The sequence below is a fragment of the Diorhabda carinulata genome, chromosome 5 (genome assembly GCF_026250575.1).
Source record: "Diorhabda carinulata isolate Delta chromosome 5, icDioCari1.1, whole genome shotgun sequence".
Lineage (NCBI taxonomy): Eukaryota > Metazoa > Arthropoda > Insecta > Coleoptera > Chrysomelidae > Diorhabda > Diorhabda carinulata.
This window is the reverse complement of record NC_079464.1, coordinates 14231373-14255543: the sequence shown is the minus strand read 5'-3', so window position 1 is coordinate 14255543 and position 24171 is coordinate 14231373. Positions and strand designations below refer to the sequence as shown.

Below are 24171 nucleotides of genomic sequence, written 5' to 3'. Positions count from 1 at the left end.
TACATTCAATGAAATGTACTCAATTAAAAATGTAAAAATATACTGCTATTAACATAGTTTGATCCTGCTTAAGTTCTTGAATTGATATCGAAGGATTTTTTAATATTACGAAATGTATGAGTCTAATATACGAGGATTGTTCAAAAAGTTTTCTTTGCAAAATGCGTATACATTAAATGAAAATCTATGTACTTTAAGTAACTTTTGTTAGACAACAGGGAACTAGATCTGGAGAATTTGCTGGTAAATAATTTCAGGTTATGTCAGAAGTATCTGTACCATCTACATTGGTGAGATGTTTGTATCTTTTCTTTGATTTACCTGAGATATCAGAAAAAGAAGCCGATACCAAAGATAATAATAGTGATTTTACTCCAAAAGAAAGAAGAATACTTTTACAAAAAATGTTTGTTCAAGTAAGTATTATATGTATATAAGTATTTATCATATATTAAACAAAAATTCGATTGGTTTTTTGCAGCTTTTAGTTCGTTTATGCAGTCATAGGATACCCGCTGAGGAATTAGCAAGAAAAGATGACTTAAGATTATTATTTACGTCAATCACCACTTGGGTTTTACCATATAACGCTATGTGGAGAAAAAGTGCCGCAGAAGTTTTGATGACTCTATCACGACATGGATTAACACCCTTAGTAGTTGGATATATCCATTGTAAGTAATCCAATATTAGTAATTTTTTGGTAACGTTTCTTTGGTATTTTAGCAAAAAGTTGCATTGATGAATGTATCCAAAATATGAAAAAGAATCCTGAACTAGCTCCTTTCGAATTGGTGGAAATGTTGGTAACACTTTTCTGTTTTCTCAAAGATTCCAGTGAAGTGTCTTCTACATTATTAGACGATTTTCGACAAGCTCAAGGTTATCCCTTCCTCTCTGATTTTCTTCTAAAGTAAGTATATTAGCTATACGTTTAGGTTTGGTTCTATTAGAGACAGACTCAATTATCAATATTAATGTCCCGAGTGCATGTCAAATTGTCGATAATTTAATTTTCTCGAGTGCGCGAATGCGCACGAGAGGAAATTATGAGACAATTTGACATGCACGAGAGGGCATTTTGGCAGACTATTTCCTGAGAAAAATTTAATTTAAAATAAACTTAATTCTGTGTTTAAAATTTGTTATTCTTTAAATTATAATAACAAGTGGTGGAAGCAGCATAGAAACACCATCGTCGGCCTCCAGTAAAGTTGTATATTCTAATTGCATTTTCAATAATTGTTCCTTTTCTTAAAATATAAAATTAAAACAAAATGATGTTTATTAATCCTAGACGAAAATTTGGCACTAGTGCAAATTATCGATAATTTGCACTAGTGCAGTATTATCGCTGAAATTTGATCGTTGCTAGGTAAACATAAAATATTACAGCTTTTTGGTTGGCTTAAATTTTTCGAAGGAAATAGTCAACTTTATAACACGTTTGATAATGTTTCCAGATTTGAAAATGATAATTCCAGTGAAGCCCAAGAAACAATAAGAAATTTGGTATTGATGATATCGTCTTTGTGCATGTGTGGGTACTTGGAGTTGAAACCATCTCAGGCATCGACCGGATCTTTATTCCAGATGCAAGGTTTCATTTTACCCCAACCTTCTGGTCGAGGTACAAGTATTAGAAACATTCAAGCGTTTCATGTAAGTATTTATTTTCGAAATTAATATTTTTAGAGATCCTTGAAATAAACTTGATGTACTATACTGGAATAAGAGTGTGGTAAAATCGAAATTCCAGTCTTTTTAGGTTTTGAGGAGTAAAATTTTTTTATTTTTAATATATTGGAAATGAGCTGACAGAAAATTGGAAGAATTAGAAGTAGAATTAACTAACAAAGGGGAATATGACAATATTTAAAAAATAAGACAATGATATTGATGTAGAAGTGAAAATAAAGACTCAGAAAATAAATTTCATTGAAAAAAGTCATTAATCAAAGTTTCAACTAAGAAAAGATTCACTATACCAAGGTATGGAATTAAATTAAAAATAAAATGATAAAATCATAAAGAAAATGATTATTTTAAAAGGAATTTACAGGATGGATGATGAAATAATATAAAGATTAATGAAACAAGAAATGCTGATAAAAAAAATAAAACTAAGGCAGTTGGGATCGAAATGAAGCTGAAAATAAAAATAAAAATAATGAGAGTAGATTTTGTGAATTATAGAAAAAAATGAACAAAAAAGAGAGAAAAGTTGGGAAAAAATGATGGGTACAAGAGGGTCCAAAATCATCATAAAATCATTGAAAAAAGAAAGAAGATAAAAAAATATACAGGATGTTCTAACCCGTTATTTTCCAAAAATAACTTTATAATGAATCAAAGATGGAGAATGAGCCAAAAGGAAAAAAAATATTGAGGAAAAAGTATCTCAAGGAATCTCAAGAAATAAAAGAGAATTGGAGATATAGGTACAAGAGAGTCTGCAATCTTTCTAAAATATTAAAAACAAAAGAATAAGGAAAGAAAAAGAAGATGCAGGAAGTTCTAACTGTTTATGTCCCAAAAATGACTCTAATGTTTTTGTCTAGTTCCTTGATGGTGCCCTTTGATGAATAAAATATGGAAAATGGGTCACAATGACAGAAATATTGGATAAAAATTGAAAATGACGTAAAGAAATAGAATAAAATTGATGATAAGGATACAAGAGAGTACGGAATCTTCTTAAAGCATTTAAAAAAGAAGAAGAAAATGAAAAGAATATAATGTAACCAAAAATGATTTGGATATTGTTGTGCAGTACTTTGAGGCTGCTTGGTGATGTATCAAATAAGAAAAAGGGCCAAAATGACAAAAATATTGAATAAAATTGAAATAGATGTCAAGAAATGGAATAGAATTGAAGATATGGGTACAAGAGAGTAAGGAATCTTAAAGCATTTTAAAAAAGTAGAAAAAAAAAGAAAAGAATATGTTTTAACCAAAAATGACTTAGATATTGTTGTCTGGTACTTTGATGATGCCTCAAATATAAAAAAAGGGCCAAAGGGAGAAAAAAGTTGGATAAAAATTGAAAAGGATGTCAATAAATGGAATTAAAATGAAAATATGAATATAAAAGAGTCCGGAATCTTCTTAAGAATTTATAAAAGAAGAAGAAAAGGAAAAGAATATGTTCTAATAAAAAAATGACTTGTGTGTTACTTTGAAGCTGCTTAAGGGTGCATCAAATATAAGAAAAAAGACCAAAAGGAGAGAAACTTCAAGTAAAAATTGAAGAGGATATCAAGAAATGAATTAAAATTGGAGATATGGGTACAAGAGAGTACGTAATCTTGTTAAAGCTTACAAAAAAAAAATAATAATATGTTCTAACCATAAATGACTCGGATATTGTTGTATGGTACTTAAAGTTGCTCAAGGGTGCATCAAAAAAAATAGGACCAAAAGGAGAGAAAAGTTTGATAAAAATTGAAAAGGATGTCAAGAAATGGAATAAAAATGACGATATGAGTACAAAAGATTCCGTTATACATTGTACGACATTTGAAACAAAGACAAGTGAAATTATATACAGTAAGTTCCAAAAACAACTTTGTATTTATCTGGTAGTTCGATGCCACTTAAGAAGCAGTATTTAAATCATCTGTGAGTAATTTCTGAATATGAAAATATATAATTTCTCAATTTTATAATATAAACTGATCACATGAGATGGGGAGATGTAGCATTAAAGTAAAAATACGATCGAATAAATTTCTTTAAAATTGTGTAGATGTTTTTAAAAACATTTTTTCCTTTTGAAACAACAACATTTCCTCTTTCTTTTAGTATTGTTACATTTGTCTTCCGTCTCCTTTTTCGTCTTGTGACAAAAGGGACACCTGATCGGAGGACACATTCCCGAAGGACAAGAAGATTTCGTTGTATGATTATAATAAAATTGCTGTGCCGGATAACATACGGTACGGATCGAAGACATTGATCTGTTCGGTACATTATTATTTCCGTTGTTATGTTGAGATTCATCTCTAGTAAAATCTTCACGTTTCAACTCTTTCCTTTTAATCCTTTCACGATTCCGTCTTGATCGTTCTCGTTTAACTCCGTCTCGAACGAATTCTTCACTTTTGGAACCGTTTCGTCTTAAATCTTCACGGCTGTAATCGACTCGCGTCAAATACTCGCGATCTCGATTAAAATCTTCATCGTTTTGTATAAACAATTCACTTTTAGGTTTATCTCGTCTATAATTATATCCGTTTCGCTTGTAATCTCGATAAGATTCCTCACGTCTGGGCTCATCTCGTATAAAATCTTCACGCGAAAGCCCATTTCTTACGAAATCTTCACGCGAAAGCCCATTTCTTACGAAATCTTCACTCGAAGGTACACTTTTCACATACAGGTCACGTCTAGACTCGCCCCGTACGTTTCTTGTACGTGAAGGCACACCTCTTACGAAACCTTCACGTCTAGACTCGTCTCGAACAAGTTCTTCTTGTCTAGACTCGTCTCGAACGAGCTCACCTCGTCTAGATTCACCTCGAATGAGCTCACCTCGTCTAGAATCCTCTCGAACGAGCTCACCTCGTCTGGAATCCTCTCGATTAAGCTTATCTCGTCTAGATTCTTCTCGAGCAGGTTCTTTTCTTCTTGACTCACCTCGTCTAGATTCTTTGCGTCTTCGTTTTATTCTATTGGATTCCTTTGTATTAGAAATTGCTTCCAATGGTTCGTAACATCTGCATTTTTTGTTGGCGTCGCAGCAACATTCGAGATCATCATCGGTTTCACTCCATTCTTTTTCATTGACGCAACAGCACGTCGAGGCGTTGGCGGATGAGGATATTCCTCTGGAATAGCAAACTGTTTGTTTTTGGGCTGAATTGTTGAAGGTGCGAGTTGGAAAAATATCTTTTTGGGAACCGTTGAAGTACGATTCACTCGCTACGTTCGTGGGGGAGGGATCTTTTGTGATTTTACCGTTTTTTGACGAATTACTGGAACGTCGATCGTTTCTCGAATTATATTTTGTGGTTTTGCAAATTGGCGGACAACCTTTTACGTAATCTAGTTTATCGGGTTTTAATTTGTTGCATCTCGGACAATAATTTTCTTTGGTACACAAATACTTTTCAAATTCATCTATGTAATCGTTGTTGATTTCTCTATATGATTTTCCGTTGTATGTTTGATATTTGTGATTCATACTTAGAATTTTGAATGTTATGACATGAATTGACATCGACTTATGTCGATCAAACGTTTTTCCAAAATCATAGAATATCGCGCGGAGAAGATAAGACACTCTGTTTATGTGTCAAGTGATTGGTGATTAAATCAAATTCAACCCTCTTAAATTTCCCGATTCAATCCATTTCGATAATTAGTTTTACGAATTTCTAGGTTGATGTTACATTTGAATTTTGATTTATTTCATTTTCTTAACGTGTTGTTCATCTTTAAGAGCATTATCGAGAGAACTATAACTGAAATTACTTTAAACTATTGTTTAAATTAGACAAAACTTAAAAAGGCCTCGTTTGCAGCTAGCTGATCAAAAGTCTCAATGGAAACGATACCACAATCCTCTCAACACCGTTAAAACTACACCTGAAGTGTCCTAAATTACCCTGGGAGAAAGGGAAAAGGTTTAGGTCAACTCCAAAACCCTCAAAACTACCCATGAAAAGTCCAAAACGTCCAAGAGTACCATAAGAGGAGGTGCTTTGGTCAGTTCTTCTGAATCTTGGCATAATGATAGTTCAAACCAAGCTGATTGAAAATACCAATGGGCGCGAAATTCCAAAACCCTCACCAAACCTCCAAAACTACCCATAAAAAGTCCAAGAGTACCATAAGAGGAGGTGCTTTGGTCAGTTTTTCTGAATCTTGGCACAATAATAGTTTGGAGAAAGCTGATTAAAAGTCTTAATAGGCGTGAAACCCCAAACTCCATCAATAATACCCCTGATGTGTCTGAGGGTACCCTGGTTGGAAGGGAATTGGTTTTGGCAAATTGTTCGCAAACTTGGCATAATGATAGTTCAAAGCACGCTGATCAAAATTCTTTAATAGGGTTGGTAAATTCCATAAGTAACTTCATAAACATTCCTCGGGCAATCAAGGCAAGATTAAATGGTCCCGGCCACTTAAGGCAAGATGTAGAAATCCAGGCAACTAAGGCAAGATCAAATAGTCCTGGCCACCTAACGCAAGGAGTAGAAATCCAGGCAATGAAGATTAAATAGTACCGGCCATTTAAGGCAAGGTATAGAAGTTCAGGCAATTAAGGCAAGATAAATGGTCCCGGCCACTTAAGGCAAGGTGTAGAAGTCCAGGCAATTAAGGCAAGGTGTTGAAATCCAGGCAATTAAGACAAGATCAAATAGTCCTGGCTACCTAACACAAGGAGTATAAATCCAGGCAATGAAGACAAGATTAACTAGTACTGGCCATTTAAGGCAAGATATAGAAGTCCAGGTATTTAAGGCAAGGTGTAAAAGTCTAGGTAATTAAGGTAAGGTGTAGAAGTCCAGGAAATTACGGCAATTTGCTTGCTTCAAACTACCTTTGAGTAAAATTTCAGAAAATTGGCCGAAACCCAATTTCCTTTGAGCGGGGTCCTTTATGTTAATTTTTTTTAAGTAAAAAATATGAATGGCGATAAAAAGATATAATGTTTCTAGGTTCTTCAAAGCGCTTTCCTCAAATCGAATTCTTCACTTTTATGTTCGACTATATTAGATGCCATATCGAGTATATACCATTCGGATAACGCTAATTATTTCATTTTGGAAAATCAAAATACTTTGAGTCAATTTACCGAAAGGATTCAATACAAACCTGCAGATATACAACAAAAACTATTTGATCTCATCGAGTTTTTGGTAAGAATTAAAATTCATTTACCCTCTTTGCACATTGTAATTATAAATGTTGAGACACACTGTATGTAATATTTTCGTTTTCAGGTTTATCAACTGAATTTTGTACCGTGCAAGGAATTAATTTCCATGTCGATATTTTTGAAGACGCACAGTTTGAATTATGTTGATTGCAGTCTTTTGTGTATGCAGACGTTGTTGAACATCTTGAAACACAATCCGATATTCAAAGACGTATACAGAGAAGTGGGTTTATTGGAAGTTATAGTTACTTGTTTGAATCGGTATAGGGATTTGCTGGAAGATAAAAATATTACTGGTGAGAGCACAATTATTATATTAATTAGTACTTTTGTCAGAATCCAACTAGATCAGGGGAATTCCTAAATTTGGTAGTAGATTAGAGTATAATCTGTTGTGTAGCTGTATTTCTAACATTTTTGAAGTTATAGGTTTATATTAGAATGGTTATGGAAGTTTTTAATATCTCGAACAAAATTTTTAGTCTTGGGATGGCATTAATTAGAACTATACCTTTTCTTCATACTTCTGGAAGCATTTTTGGAGTTGCATTATTTGAACTACTAGTGGCTTTGTTGATGTTCTATAATTGAAGTTCTTATAGGACTTCTTTTGGTGACAATAATTGAAATTCGAGTACCAGAGGATTATTTTTGATTAACTAAAACAAAATTTTGAATCCACTATATGACTATTTCATAGTTTATTTTATTTTAAAAATATTTTAAAGGCTCAGTATCAATAAATAGTACTCAAAATGTAACTGAAATTTGAATATAAGATGATATAATTAACCAACAATAGTCTTGATGATTTATCACACTAATAAAATTTTTTCCAGATAATATGGTTAAAGATCATAAATTAATTTCCAAACAAGAAAAATTGGGAACATTAACAGTAGAAGCATTGACTATATTATTAACCAATAATAGTTCGAATGCGAATGTTTTAAGAGAGTGCGGTGGAGCTAAATGTGTCCATAAGCTAGTCCAGTTTCCGGAATGTCGAAAAGCCATATTAGGTAATTTCTAACCAACAAAATAAGAGAAATATTCCAATCCTATTTCATATATTACAGGTATTATTAAAGAATTAGTATTAACTACAGGAGGCGATGACGATATGGGGCAATTATTAAACACCCTACATTCAGTTCCTCGTACCCAACTGCAGCTTAAAATCGACATTTTGGAAGCTTTAAAGATATGCTTGAAAGAATCACATCGTACCAGAACAGTATTTCGAAAAGTAAGGATATTTTAATATTTTTCTACAACATTTACGTAGCTACAACAACCTTTATCCACTATTTTACCACTATATTAAATTATGGCGTGCGGCTGTGTACCCGTCACAATATATTACTTTTAATAATGAATGATGTATTTTAGGCTAACGGTTTTGTGTACGTAATCAGCGTCCTTATAGCTATAGAAGGACGATTGTGCGAAAAAGAAACCGATCCTGAAGTATTGCAACTATTGAGTTTGGTATTTCAAACGGTTAGTACGGCGATGAGATTCGAACCGGCGAACGCTAAATTTTTTCATCACGAAATATGCAGAACGAGTCTATGCGACAGCATCAAATTATTGGGGTGTTTTTCCAATGAAAAACTATCGAAAATTAGCGAGATCGATTTCGAGACGGTGTCTAACGAATATGTGGAAATATATCAGAATTTGTTTATCGGTTCCGTCACTAACGTAGAGTGAGTAAAACAACTGATTATTTAATTAATAGTTTGACGTTGTTTTTTTTAGATTTCCGGATAAAATATCGCCATCTTTAGTATATACTATTGTAGTTTACAGGCTTTTATACGATTTAGCTTTGGATTTGTTCGATAAAAATATTAATACAAATATATTTTATATGAAATCTCCATCGGTATCTAGGGAATCCAGTTTACAGGTAAACTATCCTATATATAAACCAATTTTGTGCTCACCTACATAATAAGAAAAATTACATTCCAGGGGGATGGAAATAAAAAGAGGTCGAACGTCAATTCTCTAAATTTGAGTCCTCCAACTCCTGACCCGATAATTGTTCATCCCGGGGTGGTAGTTTGTATGTTACAATTGTTACCTTGTATAAAAGTAAGTTTATTTTTTTTATAATTAGATATATTAACTCATCGAGTAAATATGATCGACACTTTGGGTATAAATAGCTACTTTCCACTTTATAAAATTGATTTTATTGCAAACCCAACGTCGAAACAGGTTTTTAGTTTGTGAAAAGTCGAATAGTTTTCCAAAAATAATATTTTATAAGGTCCTTGTGTTAAGAATCAATATTTTATTTTGTCCTTCCTTATTATAAACTTTCTCTACTGCAGGTATAAAAGTAACTTCTTTCTTATTTAACCCAATCTAGCTTACTTCAACTTATTTTTCTTTTTTGCTTTAGATTATCCCCTATTTTTGCGTCCAACTCTATCGATCTACCTCTTTTCCTTTTGTTCGTTTTCTTTTACTATGTCACATTTATTCTTCTACATGTTGGTCTAGAGGTGGTAGATACTCTCAATTTGATCCTATTCTTTGCTTATTGGTTCAATTCCAATTTTTTGATCTACCCTCTTATTCTCGTCTTAATTTTAACTATTTCCTTGTCACTTTTATTATTATTTTTGCTTCTTGCTCAATTCAACTCCAATTCATTTCTCTTTTCGTTTCAGATTATCCACTATTTTTGTTTTCCACACCTTTTTTAGTCCACACCTTCTTCTCTTCTTGTTCTTTCCTTTTGTCATGTCATCTTTATTGTTCTACTGCCCTTGCTTGTCTAAAAGAGATAGTTTTCCACCATTCAATCCAATTCTTTGCTTTATGTTCAATTTAACACCAATTCATTTTTTTTTCTTTTATATTACCCACTATTTTTGTTTCCCTTTTTTTCTTGGACTAACCCTTCTTCTTTTTTCATTTGTTACTTCTTCTCATGTCACCTTCATTGTTGTACTTTCCTTACTGGTCTAGAGGGGATGGCTCTTCTCCGTTTGTTGTTTCAGCTTTCTTTGTTTTAGGATGATCACTTCGAAATGTACCTGAGTCTCCAATTATTTATAGCGGAAATAATAAAATCTTTAGTACGTAGCGAACGAAATCAACAAGTAATGTGCGATAAAAACTTCGTGAATCACTTACTCACCGTCGGTTCGGAACCACTCCAAAATGAGAATCATCCCTTGCACAATTCCCTTCAATACATGCTTGAAAGATTGGCAGCTCAAGCGATTGAAGCCAAAGATTTGAGACAGTTTTTAAGGTCAGTACATCATACAACTTTGGCTTAGTTGACTTCCGACTCAAGGGATTTATGAATTACACAAAACCTAACGTAATCGAAGTTGAAGTAAACATAACCTAATCTAATCGCAGTTGAATGAACCTAACTAATAGAAATTAAAGTAAACCTAACCTAAAGGAAACTAAAGTAAATCTAAGCAAAGCTTTAATAAAACGAACCTAACCTAATTGCAACTAAAAGAAGCCTAATTTAATCGAAGATGAGGTAAACCTAACTTGAACAAATCAAAGCTAAAGTAAACTTTACCTAATTTGATATGAGCTATAGTGAATCTAAATTAATAACACCAAAGCAAATATAAGCAAAGCTGTAGTAAACCGAAATTAACCAAATCGCAACTAAAATAAACCTAATTTAATCGAAGCTAAGCTAAACCTAACCTATTCTAGCTAGAGTAAATATAAACTAATACAAGCTAAAATGAGCCTTACCAAATTGGAACTAAAATAAAAGTCAAAATAACCTAATCGAAGCTATAGTAAACTTAACCCAATCCAATCAAAGCTGAAGTAAACCTAACCTAATCTAATCGAAGCTAAATAAATCTAACCTGATCGAGACTAAAGGAAACCTAACCTGATTAGAAACTGGATCCGTTTCTCGGTTTGTTTACAACATCAACGTAAAAAAAAACGTAAAAACCGACATCTAAGACCTCGATAAATAGATTATACGACCACGAAAACGCTAAACTAATGTTTTATTACTTAGACCGGGCAGATACGAATGATTTTTATGATGTTGTAGGTTAGGAAATCCGTTGTGTTGCCTTCCGTTAGGTTCTAACGAACCCGGCGGTTATCCGGTTCCATTAACCAGAATAAAAACTTTAGTATCGATGACGACTCCTAAAGATTTTCGAGCGCAATCTTCTTATACTTCACCGCCGTTCGCCGAATTCGATATGTCAGCGGAAGGCTTCGGTTGTCTTTACTTACCCAGCATAGCTCCGCAATCCATTTCGACTCCTAGCGTCGTTTCCACTGTAGACAACACCGTCTTAGGTGGAATAGGTGAGTTATACATATATGTATAGATTAATGTAATTGAATATCGAACAATTAATTTCAGGTGTTGGCGATAGAATGTTTCCTCCCCAGACTGGTCTAACGTATTCATCTTGGATATGCGTCGATAAATTTTCCGATCCGAGATCAGATCCTCATTGCGTACGTTTATTGACTCTAGTTAGAAATTTCAGCGGAGCTCGCGAAGACAATTTAGTTTGTCTATCGATAGTATTATCGGCTAGAGATAAAGCTATTATAGTATCGACACAAGAAACCCACATACCAAATCACGTGGGCGATTGGGAACCGGAAGGTACCGGTGAACACGGAGCTAGAGTATGGTGTCCGGATATATTACAAGAAGGTCAATGGCATCATTTGGTGATAGTATTAAATAGGGCTGTATTGAAAAATTCGTCGTTTTCTTTGTATTTAGACGGACAACAAATACATAATCAAAAAATGCATTATATATCACAAAATCCCGGAGGCGGTTCTGCGAATTTAACAGTGGCATCTTCTGTTTATGGATATATTGGAACGCCGCCAGCTTGGAGACGGTATTCTAGGTTATGTTGGAAACAAGGACCTTGTCATCTAATCGAAGAAGTAAGTAGAAATGATGTAAAGGCTTTTAAACAGATCCTTTTCCACTTTTCCTTGTCTATTGCTAGATTATTTCAGTCCTTTATTTGCCCGCTTCATATTTCTTGGTTTTCTTTCCTTTTATTTTCCTCTAGTACGTTCCAGTATGTTGACTTTAGGTCCTCTTTAGCTAGTTAGCTATCTTTACTTCTTCGAAATGTTCCCTTACAAATTCTTTTTCTTGTTCTCCACACTTCACTTTCATTCCAGTTCCCTAATCCAAAGTTTCTATCTATCATCACGTGTCCAATGGATGTTTCCCATCTTAGAGTTGGTCGACTTCTCCTTGGAAGCTTTATGAACCTCTTTTACCAACCAACTGCTACACTTGGAGGTACAAAGTTCGACTGGCGATGGGATTTCTAACCAGTTATGGTTATCTAAAACGCCATCTCCATACTATGTGATCACGGATGATCCTCCAGTGCATGGAGGAGGAAAAAACTGTTGACCAAGTCTTCTGTGAGTGTTTAAAAAACACGGGAAAGTCTCAAAGTTTTCCCAGTGACGTTAAAAGATTGAAGCCAAGGTGCCTGATTGGTTTTTCAAGAGATATCAGCCTTTTTTAGTTTCAAGTGAGATAGGAGGGAATTCAAGACTTCTCACTGCCTTAACCATAAACCGTGACTTTGATTTGTATTGCTGCTTTATTCCTTCTATGTCTTTGAAAAATTTTCTCTTTTTATTCCGTTCTCCTCCCGTTTTCTTTTTTTTGTTCAATATAATTCTCTTTTTCTCTTCCATATATTTACATAAATTTCTCTTGTTGTTTATTTTCTTTTGCACATTTATTGCCCAGTCATTCTTTCTTTTTCATTGTTTTATTTCTAGTTAGGTTTTTCTTTTTATTTCCTTTTACTTTTTTTTATTTTTTGGATGATTTATGATTTTTGCCCTTGTCTTTTTTAACAAATGCTTGTTTTGATAATAATTTCAATTTGGACAATTTTCAGGTTCTCCCACCGAATACTGTTGCTCATATGTATCAATTAGGACCTCATTACATGGGCTCTTTTTTAGCGCCGAATTTGAACAATCCGGACGTAGGACCTCTTGTATCTGAGGAAAAAGTGGTATTCGGATTGAACGCTAAAGCAGTTTCCCAATTAACGTTGAATAAAATAAGAAAAGTGTACAGTAGAACAGACAATAAATCTATAGCGAAACAATTGGGAATGTCTAGTCATGAAAGTGCAACACCTATAAGAATACTTCATAATTCGGCTGGGCATTTAGCTGGATCTGCAAGAACTTTAGGAGGTGTCATTATCGGTTATTTGGGTGTAAGAGTTTTTTGTCCGAGACCGGTAGCCGTAACAATAGACGCAGTCGGAGGATGTTCAGTACTTCTAGGTCTAATCGCAATGGCTCAAGATGTAGAAAGTTTGTACGCAGGTAATTATATCATTAATACCGAATTTTAATAATTAATTAAATAATTTATGAAATTTTTTTAGGTGTAAAAGCTTTGGTATGCGTGGTAAAGAGTAATAAAGTAGTTCATGCCGAATTAGATAGAAGAAGAGGTTACCAGACGTTGGCTATGTTGCTTAGAAGAAAACGAAACCTATTAAATTCCCATATACTCCATCTCACTTTCAGTTTAGTAGGTACCGTAGATAGCGGTAGAGAATCATCTGCTATACCGAACAAAACCGCTTTCCAAGATTTACTGTGCGATCTGGAAGTTTGGTACGAAGCGCCAGGAGAACTTCTTCGATCCCATTTAGAACATTTATACGAATTGGCGGCCGAATCGAACGAAAAACGAATCAACTGTCGCGTAATGAGGGAATTACATTTAGTCGAAAAATTATTGTACATATGTCCTGATATAAAACATAACGCTACAAGACAAATTTTATTTTCTTTGTTGAGCGTGTTGTTGAATAATCAACCGAGACAGAACGATTTGTTACTTTTCGGACAGTTTATGGCGTCCACTTTACCATCGAATTCAGAGGAAACGGAAAAACGTTTGGAACTTCGAGAAGGTGATAACGAACGGGACGGTGAAGGTGAACACGTTTTATTAAGGAACAGATGTCTTGGGTTGTTACATACGATGATTTTTTCGAGTAGAAATCATATAGGGGAGGAAATCGTTAAAACGTTAGGATTCGATTGGTTGTTGTTGTTCATGCAACAGAACGTACATAATACAACCGTCGTATGGGCCGTTAGGTTATTAGTCGCGATTTGTTCGAATACGACGCTACTTTGTCGGTGAGTTTCATCTTTTTATATTAATTTTCAACCCTTTTATGTACATATTCCAGTATTACAAATAATAAAGGTTCTTAATTTCATGTCGTTTAAAACAATGAATGAACTTTCGGAGTTCTTTTTACCTATTTCAGTTTTAACAATCACAAACACTCATCTTACCATTATTCTCAAGTTATTTTAAGTCACATGTGTTCCATTATTGTATTAAAGTTTTTTATAATATATGCATTGCTTGTTGAAGCTTGTTCCCCCTTTCCTTTCTCATCCATTGACCGGTTTTAACGGTTTCTATTAACTAAACCGGATTTTTTATCGTCTGCTTGTTATCTTCTTCTTTTCTTAATGAAATAACCTTGTAATTTATTAACTCAACCAGGTTTTGTCAGTTATCTTCTTCTTTTCCTAATGAAATAATCTTTTACTTCATTAATTCAACTGGTTTTTGTTGGTTATCTTCTTCTTTGCTTAACGAAATAACCTTGTACTAACTAAGGAAGGTAAAGGTGAGGAAGGGTATCTTATATGGGACAAAAGTTGGAAAAGTTTTCAGTGGTATAAGATAAATAACAGTTCAAAAACGTTCTGGTGTGAAAAAATGGTATAGTATGTAACAATTTTAGAATTGTTTACCGAATTGAAAAATTTGATGAATCATTGTTCATTACTAAAAATTTTAACGACTTGTGTTGTATAAAATAATGTAGTAAATATAACGTAAAAGAATTATTATAAAATTTATACTGATGCTATTGTGGCGCCACCCTTATTTACCACATTTCGAAGCACACTTTTTCATATACACAGATTGTTCTCCTTACCTCCACCCACTATACATTTATTAACTTTTTAACCGGTTTATGGTTATCTTCTTCTTTTCTTAACGAAATAATTTTGTCTTTTATTAATTCAAACGATTTTTGGTTATCTTCTTCTTTTTTTAACTAAATAACTTTGTATTTTATTATCTAAACCGGTTTTTGGTTATCTTCTTTTTTTAACAAAATAACGTTGTACTTTATTGACTCAACTGGTTTTTGGTTATCTTCTTCTTTATTTAACAAAATAACGTTGTACTTTATTGACTCAACCGGTTTTTGGTTATCTTCTTCTTTTTTTAACTAAATAGCTTTGTATTTTATTAACTAAACCGATTTTTGTTGATTATCTTCTTCTTTGCGTAACGAAATACCCTTGTAGTGAATTAAAATGTATATTATCATAAACTAAACAAAGCCTATTATCAATAATGAAACAAATTTTGAAAATTCCATTTCCATTAACCAAAAATCATTTTCTCATGAAGTAGCGTCTCAAAGTAACTGACATGCTGCTTCTTTTTGTTTTTCATTTTTGTATCGACAATCATTTCTTAAAATCATTATTCGGCGAAATTGTACAAACATTTTAATGAACGTTCCCCATAATTTTTATCTGATCAGAATAATTATATAATTATTCTGATGTCAGTACTTACTGACATTCTTTGTTTTTAGTTTTAGAGATGGTATGAACAATGGCGGTTGGCTTCGGTACACCGATCAAGTAACCCACAACAAAATGGCAGTAGTATTAGGTAACCATTTAAACAGCATTCATTGCAACGATATCAAATCGGATGCTCTCCTTATACCGGGATTCAAATTTTTGGGATGGTTGTTACCGTATCATCTAGAAATACCGGAAATATATTTCTTGCTTACTGCAATGATGATGGGTCAACCAGCCAAACTATTATCAAACGAAACAAAATTCGATCTCGATACAGTTTGGGCTTTTTTGTGGGGCGGATCGATCAATAATCAAACGATCAATAGTGTTTTACCTCGAGTAAATTTGTGTTCCGAGGCTGTTGTTGCTCTTTTAACGATGGCCAAAGCTGTGGTACACTCCGAAGAGGGTACGTTACCTCGGTGGTTACAAAGTCATCCAATATCTATAGTACAGGTAAGATTAGCTCCTCATGTCTGCTTTTACTACTCTCTCCAGGTATTTTCCTCTACCAATTCGTTTCCACCACTCTTGCATCTTTCAGCAATGCTATCTTCTTTCCTCTTCTTCAAAACTTTTCTTGTATTTCTATTCTCTGATATGTCCTATCAGAAACCTTGTTACTGTTGGGTCTTTACAATTTTTTTTTTATGTTTAAATTAGTTTTTGTCCCTTCAAATATTATCCTCTCCCATATTTCCATTCTTTATCGTTGTGCATTGGTTCCTCATAGTGCTCCTCTTTTATATGTTCTTCTTCTTTTTGCTTAATCAACACATCTTATCATTGTATTTATCGTTTTCCTTTTTCTTATATCTAACGGTGGTCATTCTTTGATATACCTTATGGTGAAATTTCCTTAATGATTTGATTTTAAATTGACTTTAATTTTTTTGTCTGTGGATGCCTCTTTTTTCACCATAAGATGAACGATTAGGAGGAACCGAGAGGTGTAACTCAGAACAATGTTTGAATGAATGAAAGAAACCCTAACCTCATTCATTCTTTAAGAACCACCTGGTGCTTCTGATTCAATATCACTTCGGTGGTCTCTTTTCCTTGCTCTCTGTTAAGGGTATCTATCTTTTCCTGGTCCTATTCATGCATCTATAGGTTTCTTTGTTTCTCTTGGGAGTTTTCTAATCCTCATCTTCCAATTCATTGTTGACTTACTTGTATTTGAAAAAGAGTAGCTTACCAAGTCCTATATCTTATTCTTCAACCCCAATAATATGTTGATTTATTGAAACCTACTCGTGTTTTAGGTATTATTCCAACTATATCACAACATGCCGGAATTTATGCCGATATTTATGTCTTCAGAAGTCTTAGGTGCTCTTACCAACGTCTTATTTACATCATCCGTTATGTCTGATAGTATAGAAAGTAGCGGAGCTTCTACACCCGCTTGTGATGAAACCGATACGCTGATTATGATGTCCCGAACACCAGATGAACAAACTCTAATCAATCACCCCGTTAGACAGTTCATAATAGATTTTATAAGGGTTATTGTTGTGGATTCCCTTAGTTTACCGACAACTGGTAAAAACGCCCCGGTTATAGATTTGGTTTTGGACGCATACCCCGAAAATTCAAGTAGCAATCAGCAAATTTGTTACCAAACGGAAGTGAGTAGTCCAACGTTTTAAAATATTTGTTACTATATCTTCTTTTTTTCTATTTGTAGATTTTGGTAACTTTGATGGATCATTTGTTGGCGGCGGATATGCTGGTAGGTGATCAAGCCGCTATACCGATCGTACCTCTCCCTAGTGCCCACATACAGAATATAACTCCAAACGTTTATTATTTAACAGCTAGAATAGTAGACAAGTTATGGCAAGGGTGTCTTACTAGAGATCCTCACGAAGTATTCGATTTCATTGTGAAATTAATAGGACAAGCTAAAAGGAGAACAGGAAATATATCATTGGAAAATTTGTATCACAGTTTGAATAGGAGCATTCTATTTTTACTAAGTCGACCTACGGATAGTATCGCGGACCAAATGTCAGTTTTGGAAGCTTTACATAAACTCACTACAAATAGGTGAGTATATATCAAATATTTTCCTCGTTTTATAACCTGTACTGTTTCTTCTAGAATATTTCCAGATAAATGCGTAATCATGTAGGCAAACGATAAATAATATTCATAGTAATTCCCTTCCACTCTTGTCCCAATCAGGAACTTTGACTTGAGCCTTTCGCTATCATTAGGATAAGCGTAAGGTTTGCCCAATCTATTGATGGCGTTTACAGTGTCCTTCTCCACGCATCAGAGGTTATTCTGGATCATCCTTAATGTTTATAGTATGAATATGGCGTCTTAAATGACCATATCCGACTAGAAGATTCATTACCAATCGAATTTGACGCCTGTTTATGTTGAGTTATTTGATAAGAGAAGCAGAAGGTTCATGTATGTGTAATTAGCTTGTATCATACCAGGTGTTTCTATTTATCCCCGTAGAGTTTGTTTCGTGAGCAGACTACTAAAAATAGAAATACCAACAGCTTTGACTGGGCCTATTGATGGGTCTGCTGATTCCAATCTGGCCAGCGAGTAAGTATAATCGAATATCCAAACGAGCCCGAAGTTGAACCTATCGGCCACTGGTGCATGTAGGACTTATTTGCACTCTAGCGCAAGCCTAAAGCACAGTATTTCCGCCATTATGGCTGATGTGGCAGCTCTGCTGTCTGAGAATGCCATACATCAACATCCAATACACCGAATACTTCGTCTTGCTCCCCAAGTAAGAAAAAATTCACTCATTTTAAGCCTGTTCCAGTCAAGCCAATCATCTTGGAGCTTTCTGTGTACCAGGTGGTTCCATTATTTAATATTGCGGGCTCAGAGTCTACTGTCCGTTGTTCTCTGTCAGTGATGTGTGCCTCCAAGGCAGGCACCCATAATATGATTTGACATTCACTCACAGCTTGCGTTCAAATGTTGGCATAACCAGTCGCGATTCGTTGAAGATCTTCAACCTAAATACTGTCCTTACGGATTCGAATTGTTTTGTTAGGTCCAAAGGTGGAAGATCCAGTAGAACTTGAAGTCTAGAGACTTGAGGTCTAATGATACTAAGTCACGCGATGGGCTGAAATCTGTTCAGTTGCATTCTAGTTTTTACTTTATATTGCAAACTCTGAAGTCTGTTGTAGCTCTAGGTGTTGCTCCAGAACTACAATGAACTAGGGTATCTTGGAGAGCTTTAAAGAAGACAAATCCTCGCTTCTACAAAGTATTTTCTGCTTGGAACTTTCCCTATCTTATAAAAACGGTATTCGTCATTTTCAGCTAGACCTGGTCTCCTGAGGTGACAGTGTCCCATATTTTTACATTGGATGAATCCTTTTTAGTAATTTTCTTAACCTACTTTTCCTTTTTTCTCGTTATTTGACAAGTGACAAAATTAAACAAATAGATTCCATTTTTTTCGTCTGTGTTATTGAATTTCCTTTGTCAGATCAAGTTTGAATCCTAATTCTGGGAGCTTTGATAGCAACCTGACTATTAGAATGAGAAAAATTTTCACTATAATGTTACCAGTAGTAACTATACATATCTAATCGTGATACACCCTATATATTCTGTTTGTGTCCTTTATTGATATTTTTTTGAATCGTATCTGGTCCAAACGATCCATTTGACATATTTTTGACATGAGTTTTGTTTTTCAGGTTAATAGTTTTTGGAGCTGGAAATCACGAACTGGATTTTATTGCTTGTTTAACTTACTGTCTACTTCAATTAACTTCGGATATGAAAATAATGTTGGATATAAATATGAAAACTACTTGGCACGTGAATCCGAGTAGCGATTTGGAATCTCGAGACGAACAATTAAATTGTCACCAAGGAAGAAATTTAATGGCCGGTGCTGCTTTGCGCGTTTGGGAAGAACTGTATGTCTGCAAAAAACCGGCTATAGAGGAAGTTTTCAAAGTCACTTTGGCTCAACCGCATCAAAATTCCAAAGCTCCAGATCTTCTATTAGTTAGGTCGGTATATAAATTTTCAAAATTTCGAGTAACTCATCAAATTTGCTCCTAAATGGTATAAAAATATTTTATATTTGTTTTTTGACATTATAGGGATCAAGTTTTTGATTCCGCTACGAAATTGTGGTTAAACTACATAGACGGAGAACGGAAAGCAATTTATCGAGTTCCATTCGAATTTCACAACCAAATCCAATCGAAAATTCATAAGGTAACTGGAGGATTGACACGATTAGCTAGCAGAACAAAAGTAAAAAAAGAAGAAACGATTAAAGTTGCCGTTAGGATAAGTAAAAAGCAAGCGTTTAATTGGACATGTGCGCACATCAATTTATTAAAGTAAGTATCAATATTATAAATCTTCGAAACGTTTGACGAATTAAATTATGGGCAAAATCAAACTATCGCCGCCCCTTTATCGCGGTAATATGACTTTAAATGTTATTATAAATGCTCTTAATTGAATATATATTCGTTCACAACTTTTTTCACAAACCATCAAAAGAGGTTCACATATAACCTAACCTTATTCTTAACCCTTACCTCACCCTGACCTAACATTGAACTAACCTCAACCTAACCTCGACTTAACCTATTTTTAATTATGTCTAATTTAATGTACAATAGTGACCTTGTCCTAACGTCGAGCTAACCTTGACTTAACCTTAACCTAATCTTGACCTAACATATTTTTAATTATGTCTAATTTAATGTACAATAGTAACCTTGACTTAACCTCGATCGAACCTTGACCTAATCTCGACCTAACCTATTTTTAATTATGTCTAATTTAATGTACAATAGTGACCTTGTCCGAACGTCGAGCTAACCTTGACTTAACCTTAACCTAATCTATTTTTAATTATGCAATAGTCACAATAGTAACAATGCAATAAACAAACAAAACAAATAATGAATTCTAAACATTATATATATAAAAAAACTCGCCGCTGTTTATAAAAAGTATATCAAACGTGCCGCGATTTCGCCGAATTCCAGAATACCATTATAACCGGACAGGATCTGCTTCACAGCCTGGACTTGTTCGTAACAATATTAACAATTATACGACAATGAAAACGTTCAAATGAAATGAAGCTAATATAAAGTTTCTTTTTTCCATTACCGTAATTTTTTGTTGGTACAAAAGTAAGAGAATTAAATGAAATTTGATGATTTTTCGATTTTCTAGGGGGGTTTAAAATGACCATATTTTTTGTATTTTAGAGAATTGATGGAAATGAGAAGGCAGCAACATCAGAATACATCCCAGCACACCCAACGTTACGTACATCAAGAGTGGCTTCAAGCTGAAAACGATTTAACTCGAGAGAGGGGTCTTTGGGGACCGCCGGAACCCAACTATTTAGATAAATGGATGTTGGATATGACGGAAGGACCTCACAGGATGCGAAAAAAGACAATGAGAAACGATTTATTTTATTCTCATTATCCGTACAGAATTGAACAAGAAAAAGGATTATTAAAATACAAAGTAGGTTAACCCCACTGGGCTTGGCTAGCCCTGTGATCTATAAAATCTTTCATATCTTCCCTTTGCTAGAACTGAACTAATTTGTATTTTACAAATCTTTGTATGCTGCCAGATTAACCCTACAAGGATGTTCAATTTCATGGTTTTCTTCTAGGTTGACTTGGTGCATTCAGAAATTGCGTTTCACCCTCTTTCACAGAACCTTCAAATGTCAATATTTTTCATTTTTATTCTCACAAGGTGTTTATTCAAGTAATAGGAAGTCTGTAACGAAGGCATAAGTTCTTTGGCATATTTGTTAGACCTTTTGCGGTTATAGTTTCCAAAGAACAGTCTTGGATGTCTAAAGACCCCTTTTCGACTCCTCAATTGTATTTTATATTTTTATTTTCACAAAATGTTCATTTAAGTGACAGGTACATGGGCCTCTCAGAAGGAGTATGAAAATTCTTGACTGCCCACTGTATTAACTATATTAAAGTGATAGGAACTCTATGAGGAATGCATTGGGTGTTTAGGTCGTTCAAAGGGATAGTTTCTAAGAAATAATCTTGAATCAATTTCCTAACTACCTCCTAAGAAACATAACGGTTCCGGTATAGTAAAAAGGGTCTTGGCCACCATTTTAGTCAAATTATCTGCTTCCTTATTTCCCTATAAACTAGATTAAGAAATTGGAATCAGTCGGTTTATTAATGTTACAATTGTTTAGGTTGCTACCAGTTACCATAGCAAAGAATATTATAATGCTATCCAAGTGAGAAAACATTTGGGCGTATCCGGTATAATGGAACCCGAAAGATCCGACAGTGTAGTGGACGAACCTTCGCCTCTACCTTACACTCCAGCTCTTTCCCAATTGGCTAGGTTAAGATCGGACGTGGAAGATCAAGCAGAAGAGGGAGAAGGCGAAGACGAGTCTTCTTCGCAACCCGACAACCAAACTTTAATGAGACTACTAGAGGCCAATGAAAAAGTAAGTCTTCTTCTTTTATGTCGTTTAGAGCGTCAGAGTATTGGGATTTTAGTTTGCATTTTCCTTTCATCCATGTTTTCCACTCTTTCCGATACTCTGTTACCTCATTCATCTGTCGTATTGTTTCCGCTTGTCTTTTTCCTTCGAGTGTAATTAAAGTAAAATTAAAATGCGTTATTCAATCATTTCAAATTCCAGGTAACATACATGTTCAGATGTGCGAGAATTCAAGGATTAGATACGACCGAAGGGCTTTTACTTTTCGGACAAGAACACTGTTACGTTGTAGACGGTTTTACTTTGTTGAAAAATAGAGAAATTAGAGATATCGATAGCGTGTCGATGAATACGAATGAATACGAACCGATTGTACCGAACCCGGGATCTCCTAGAAGATCTAGAGCTATGCGACAATGTTCCAAGTTTTCATATGATGACATAAGGTAGATTGGGTCACTCATAACTTTATTATTGTTAATTTTAATAGCCCACTGTATTCATTTGTTTTTAATGACTTGGTGGTTATTCGAATAGATTCCATAGAGTCCTAATGTACGGTAAAAAAGTACTTTAGGTTCAAAAATAATTTTAGTAAACAAAAAAGTCATTATCTGGAAATTAGAACATAACGTGACTTACAACTACATACCAACCCTTTAATCCAACTATTATTATAAATAATAAACGACAACAGATTAAAAAGAAATTGACCACTTGATCTAAAATGAGGTAGGTATGGCACAAGAAGAAAAAGAAGAAGAAAAGGCCAAAAGCCTAGTAGGAAAAGATAGGACAAGAAAAAATAAGAAGAAAAGGCAAATTGATATAAAATAGAATAGAAATTTCGTCAGGATAGATTTCAAGAAGAAATTCGAAGGACTAAAAGTGAGGTAGCCAAGGTACAAGAAGAACAATGCCAATTAATTGAAAGTAAAGAAGAATGTCAATTTATTCAAACCAAAATACAAGACTTGTCAGAACAGATTTTAAAAAGATGAAACTCAACTAAAAGAAAATTGGGTAGTTAAGGCACAAGAAGAAAAAAGGGCCTATGTATCCAAAGAGAAGTAGAAGTCTCGTCAGAAGGTAGTATAAGAGGAAGAAGAAGGTGCCAATGCACAAGAAGCAGAACTATTGATCGGAGGATAGTAAATGGACAAAAAGAAGAAGACGAAAATATATAATCAATTGAAAGTGAGGTATACAAAGCACAAGAAAAAGATTGATTGATCTGAATATAGTAAAGGCACTAAAAGAATAACACCTAGATGGTCAGTTGATCAAGTAAAGTAGGAAAAGTCTTGTAAGGACGTTGCACCAGAAGAAGGAGGACAATTTTTCAAAGGTAAGGTAAGTACAAGAAGAATGGCGATTGATCCGAAGTAAGATATGCACATAAATAAGAAGACGAACAATGTCAATCGGTCAAGCCAGTTGATAAACTAATGTAGGAAAAGTCTTCTAAGGGCCTTGCCCAAGAAGAACAAAACTAATTGATCGAAGGTAAGATAGAAATCTTGTCGGTACACAGTTTGACAAGAAGAAATTGAAATGTTCGAAAACAAAGATATCAAGGCATAAGAAGAAGAGGTAAAAGGTCTATTAATTAAGTAAGATATTAAAAGTCTTATTAGGACATTGAATAGGAATAAGAAGGCCAAACGATTAAAAGTAAGTTAAATACAGAACCAGAAGAAGAAAAAGGTGAGTTGATCTGAAGTAAGGTAGTCAAGGTATAAGGAGAAAGTCAATTTATCAAGTAGAGTAGGAAATGTATAATCACTTATTCTTAATGTACATTTTAATGATTGGAAATTGTGTTTCTTTAAAGGGAAGTTCATAAACGGCGATATTTACTGCAACCGATGGCGTTGGAAGTATTTTCCGGCGATGGAAGAAATTATTTATTGGCTTTCCAAAGAAAAATCCGTAATAAAGTGTACCAAAGATTCCTGGCTACTGCTACTGGTATAGCTGACAGCGCTCAACAGTCAGTCGCCGGTCAAAAGCGCACCGCTAATGTTGAACAAGCTACCGGATTACTGAGCAATCTCATCGGCGAAACGAGCGTCACGCAAAGATGGGTGGTAAGTTACCGAAATTTTTGAAA

The 24171-nt window shown here is 34.3% G+C and overlaps 1 protein-coding gene across 2 annotated transcripts in view; it reads left to right on the top strand.

Annotated features, from left to right (window-relative positions):
- Positions 1 to 24171, top strand: part of LOC130893728 (WD repeat and FYVE domain-containing protein 3) — a 39095-nt gene that overhangs the window by 2139 nt on the left and 12785 nt on the right. For both annotated transcript variants that reach the window (XM_057800057.1, XM_057800055.1), the window contains 25 exons: positions 258 to 416; positions 482 to 674; positions 727 to 913; positions 1464 to 1662; positions 6666 to 6866; positions 6951 to 7182; positions 7726 to 7908; positions 7966 to 8135; positions 8279 to 8598; positions 8651 to 8801; positions 8867 to 8989; positions 9922 to 10163; positions 10953 to 11218; positions 11277 to 11824; positions 12814 to 13255; positions 13318 to 14086; positions 15583 to 16033; positions 16843 to 17208; positions 17268 to 17629; positions 19270 to 19590; positions 19684 to 19929; positions 20818 to 21085; positions 21798 to 22061; positions 22260 to 22504; positions 23893 to 24148. In XM_057800057.1, coding sequence (XP_057656040.1) covers positions 258 to 416; positions 482 to 674; positions 727 to 913; positions 1464 to 1662; positions 6666 to 6866; positions 6951 to 7182; positions 7726 to 7908; positions 7966 to 8135; positions 8279 to 8598; positions 8651 to 8801; positions 8867 to 8989; positions 9922 to 10163; positions 10953 to 11218; positions 11277 to 11824; positions 12814 to 13255; positions 13318 to 14086; positions 15583 to 16033; positions 16843 to 17208; positions 17268 to 17629; positions 19270 to 19590; positions 19684 to 19929; positions 20818 to 21085; positions 21798 to 22061; positions 22260 to 22504; positions 23893 to 24148 — 7164 coding nt within the window. The remainder of the gene's footprint in view (positions 1 to 257; positions 417 to 481; positions 675 to 726; positions 914 to 1463; positions 1663 to 6665; positions 6867 to 6950; positions 7183 to 7725; positions 7909 to 7965; positions 8136 to 8278; positions 8599 to 8650; positions 8802 to 8866; positions 8990 to 9921; positions 10164 to 10952; positions 11219 to 11276; positions 11825 to 12813; positions 13256 to 13317; positions 14087 to 15582; positions 16034 to 16842; positions 17209 to 17267; positions 17630 to 19269; positions 19591 to 19683; positions 19930 to 20817; positions 21086 to 21797; positions 22062 to 22259; positions 22505 to 23892; positions 24149 to 24171) is intronic.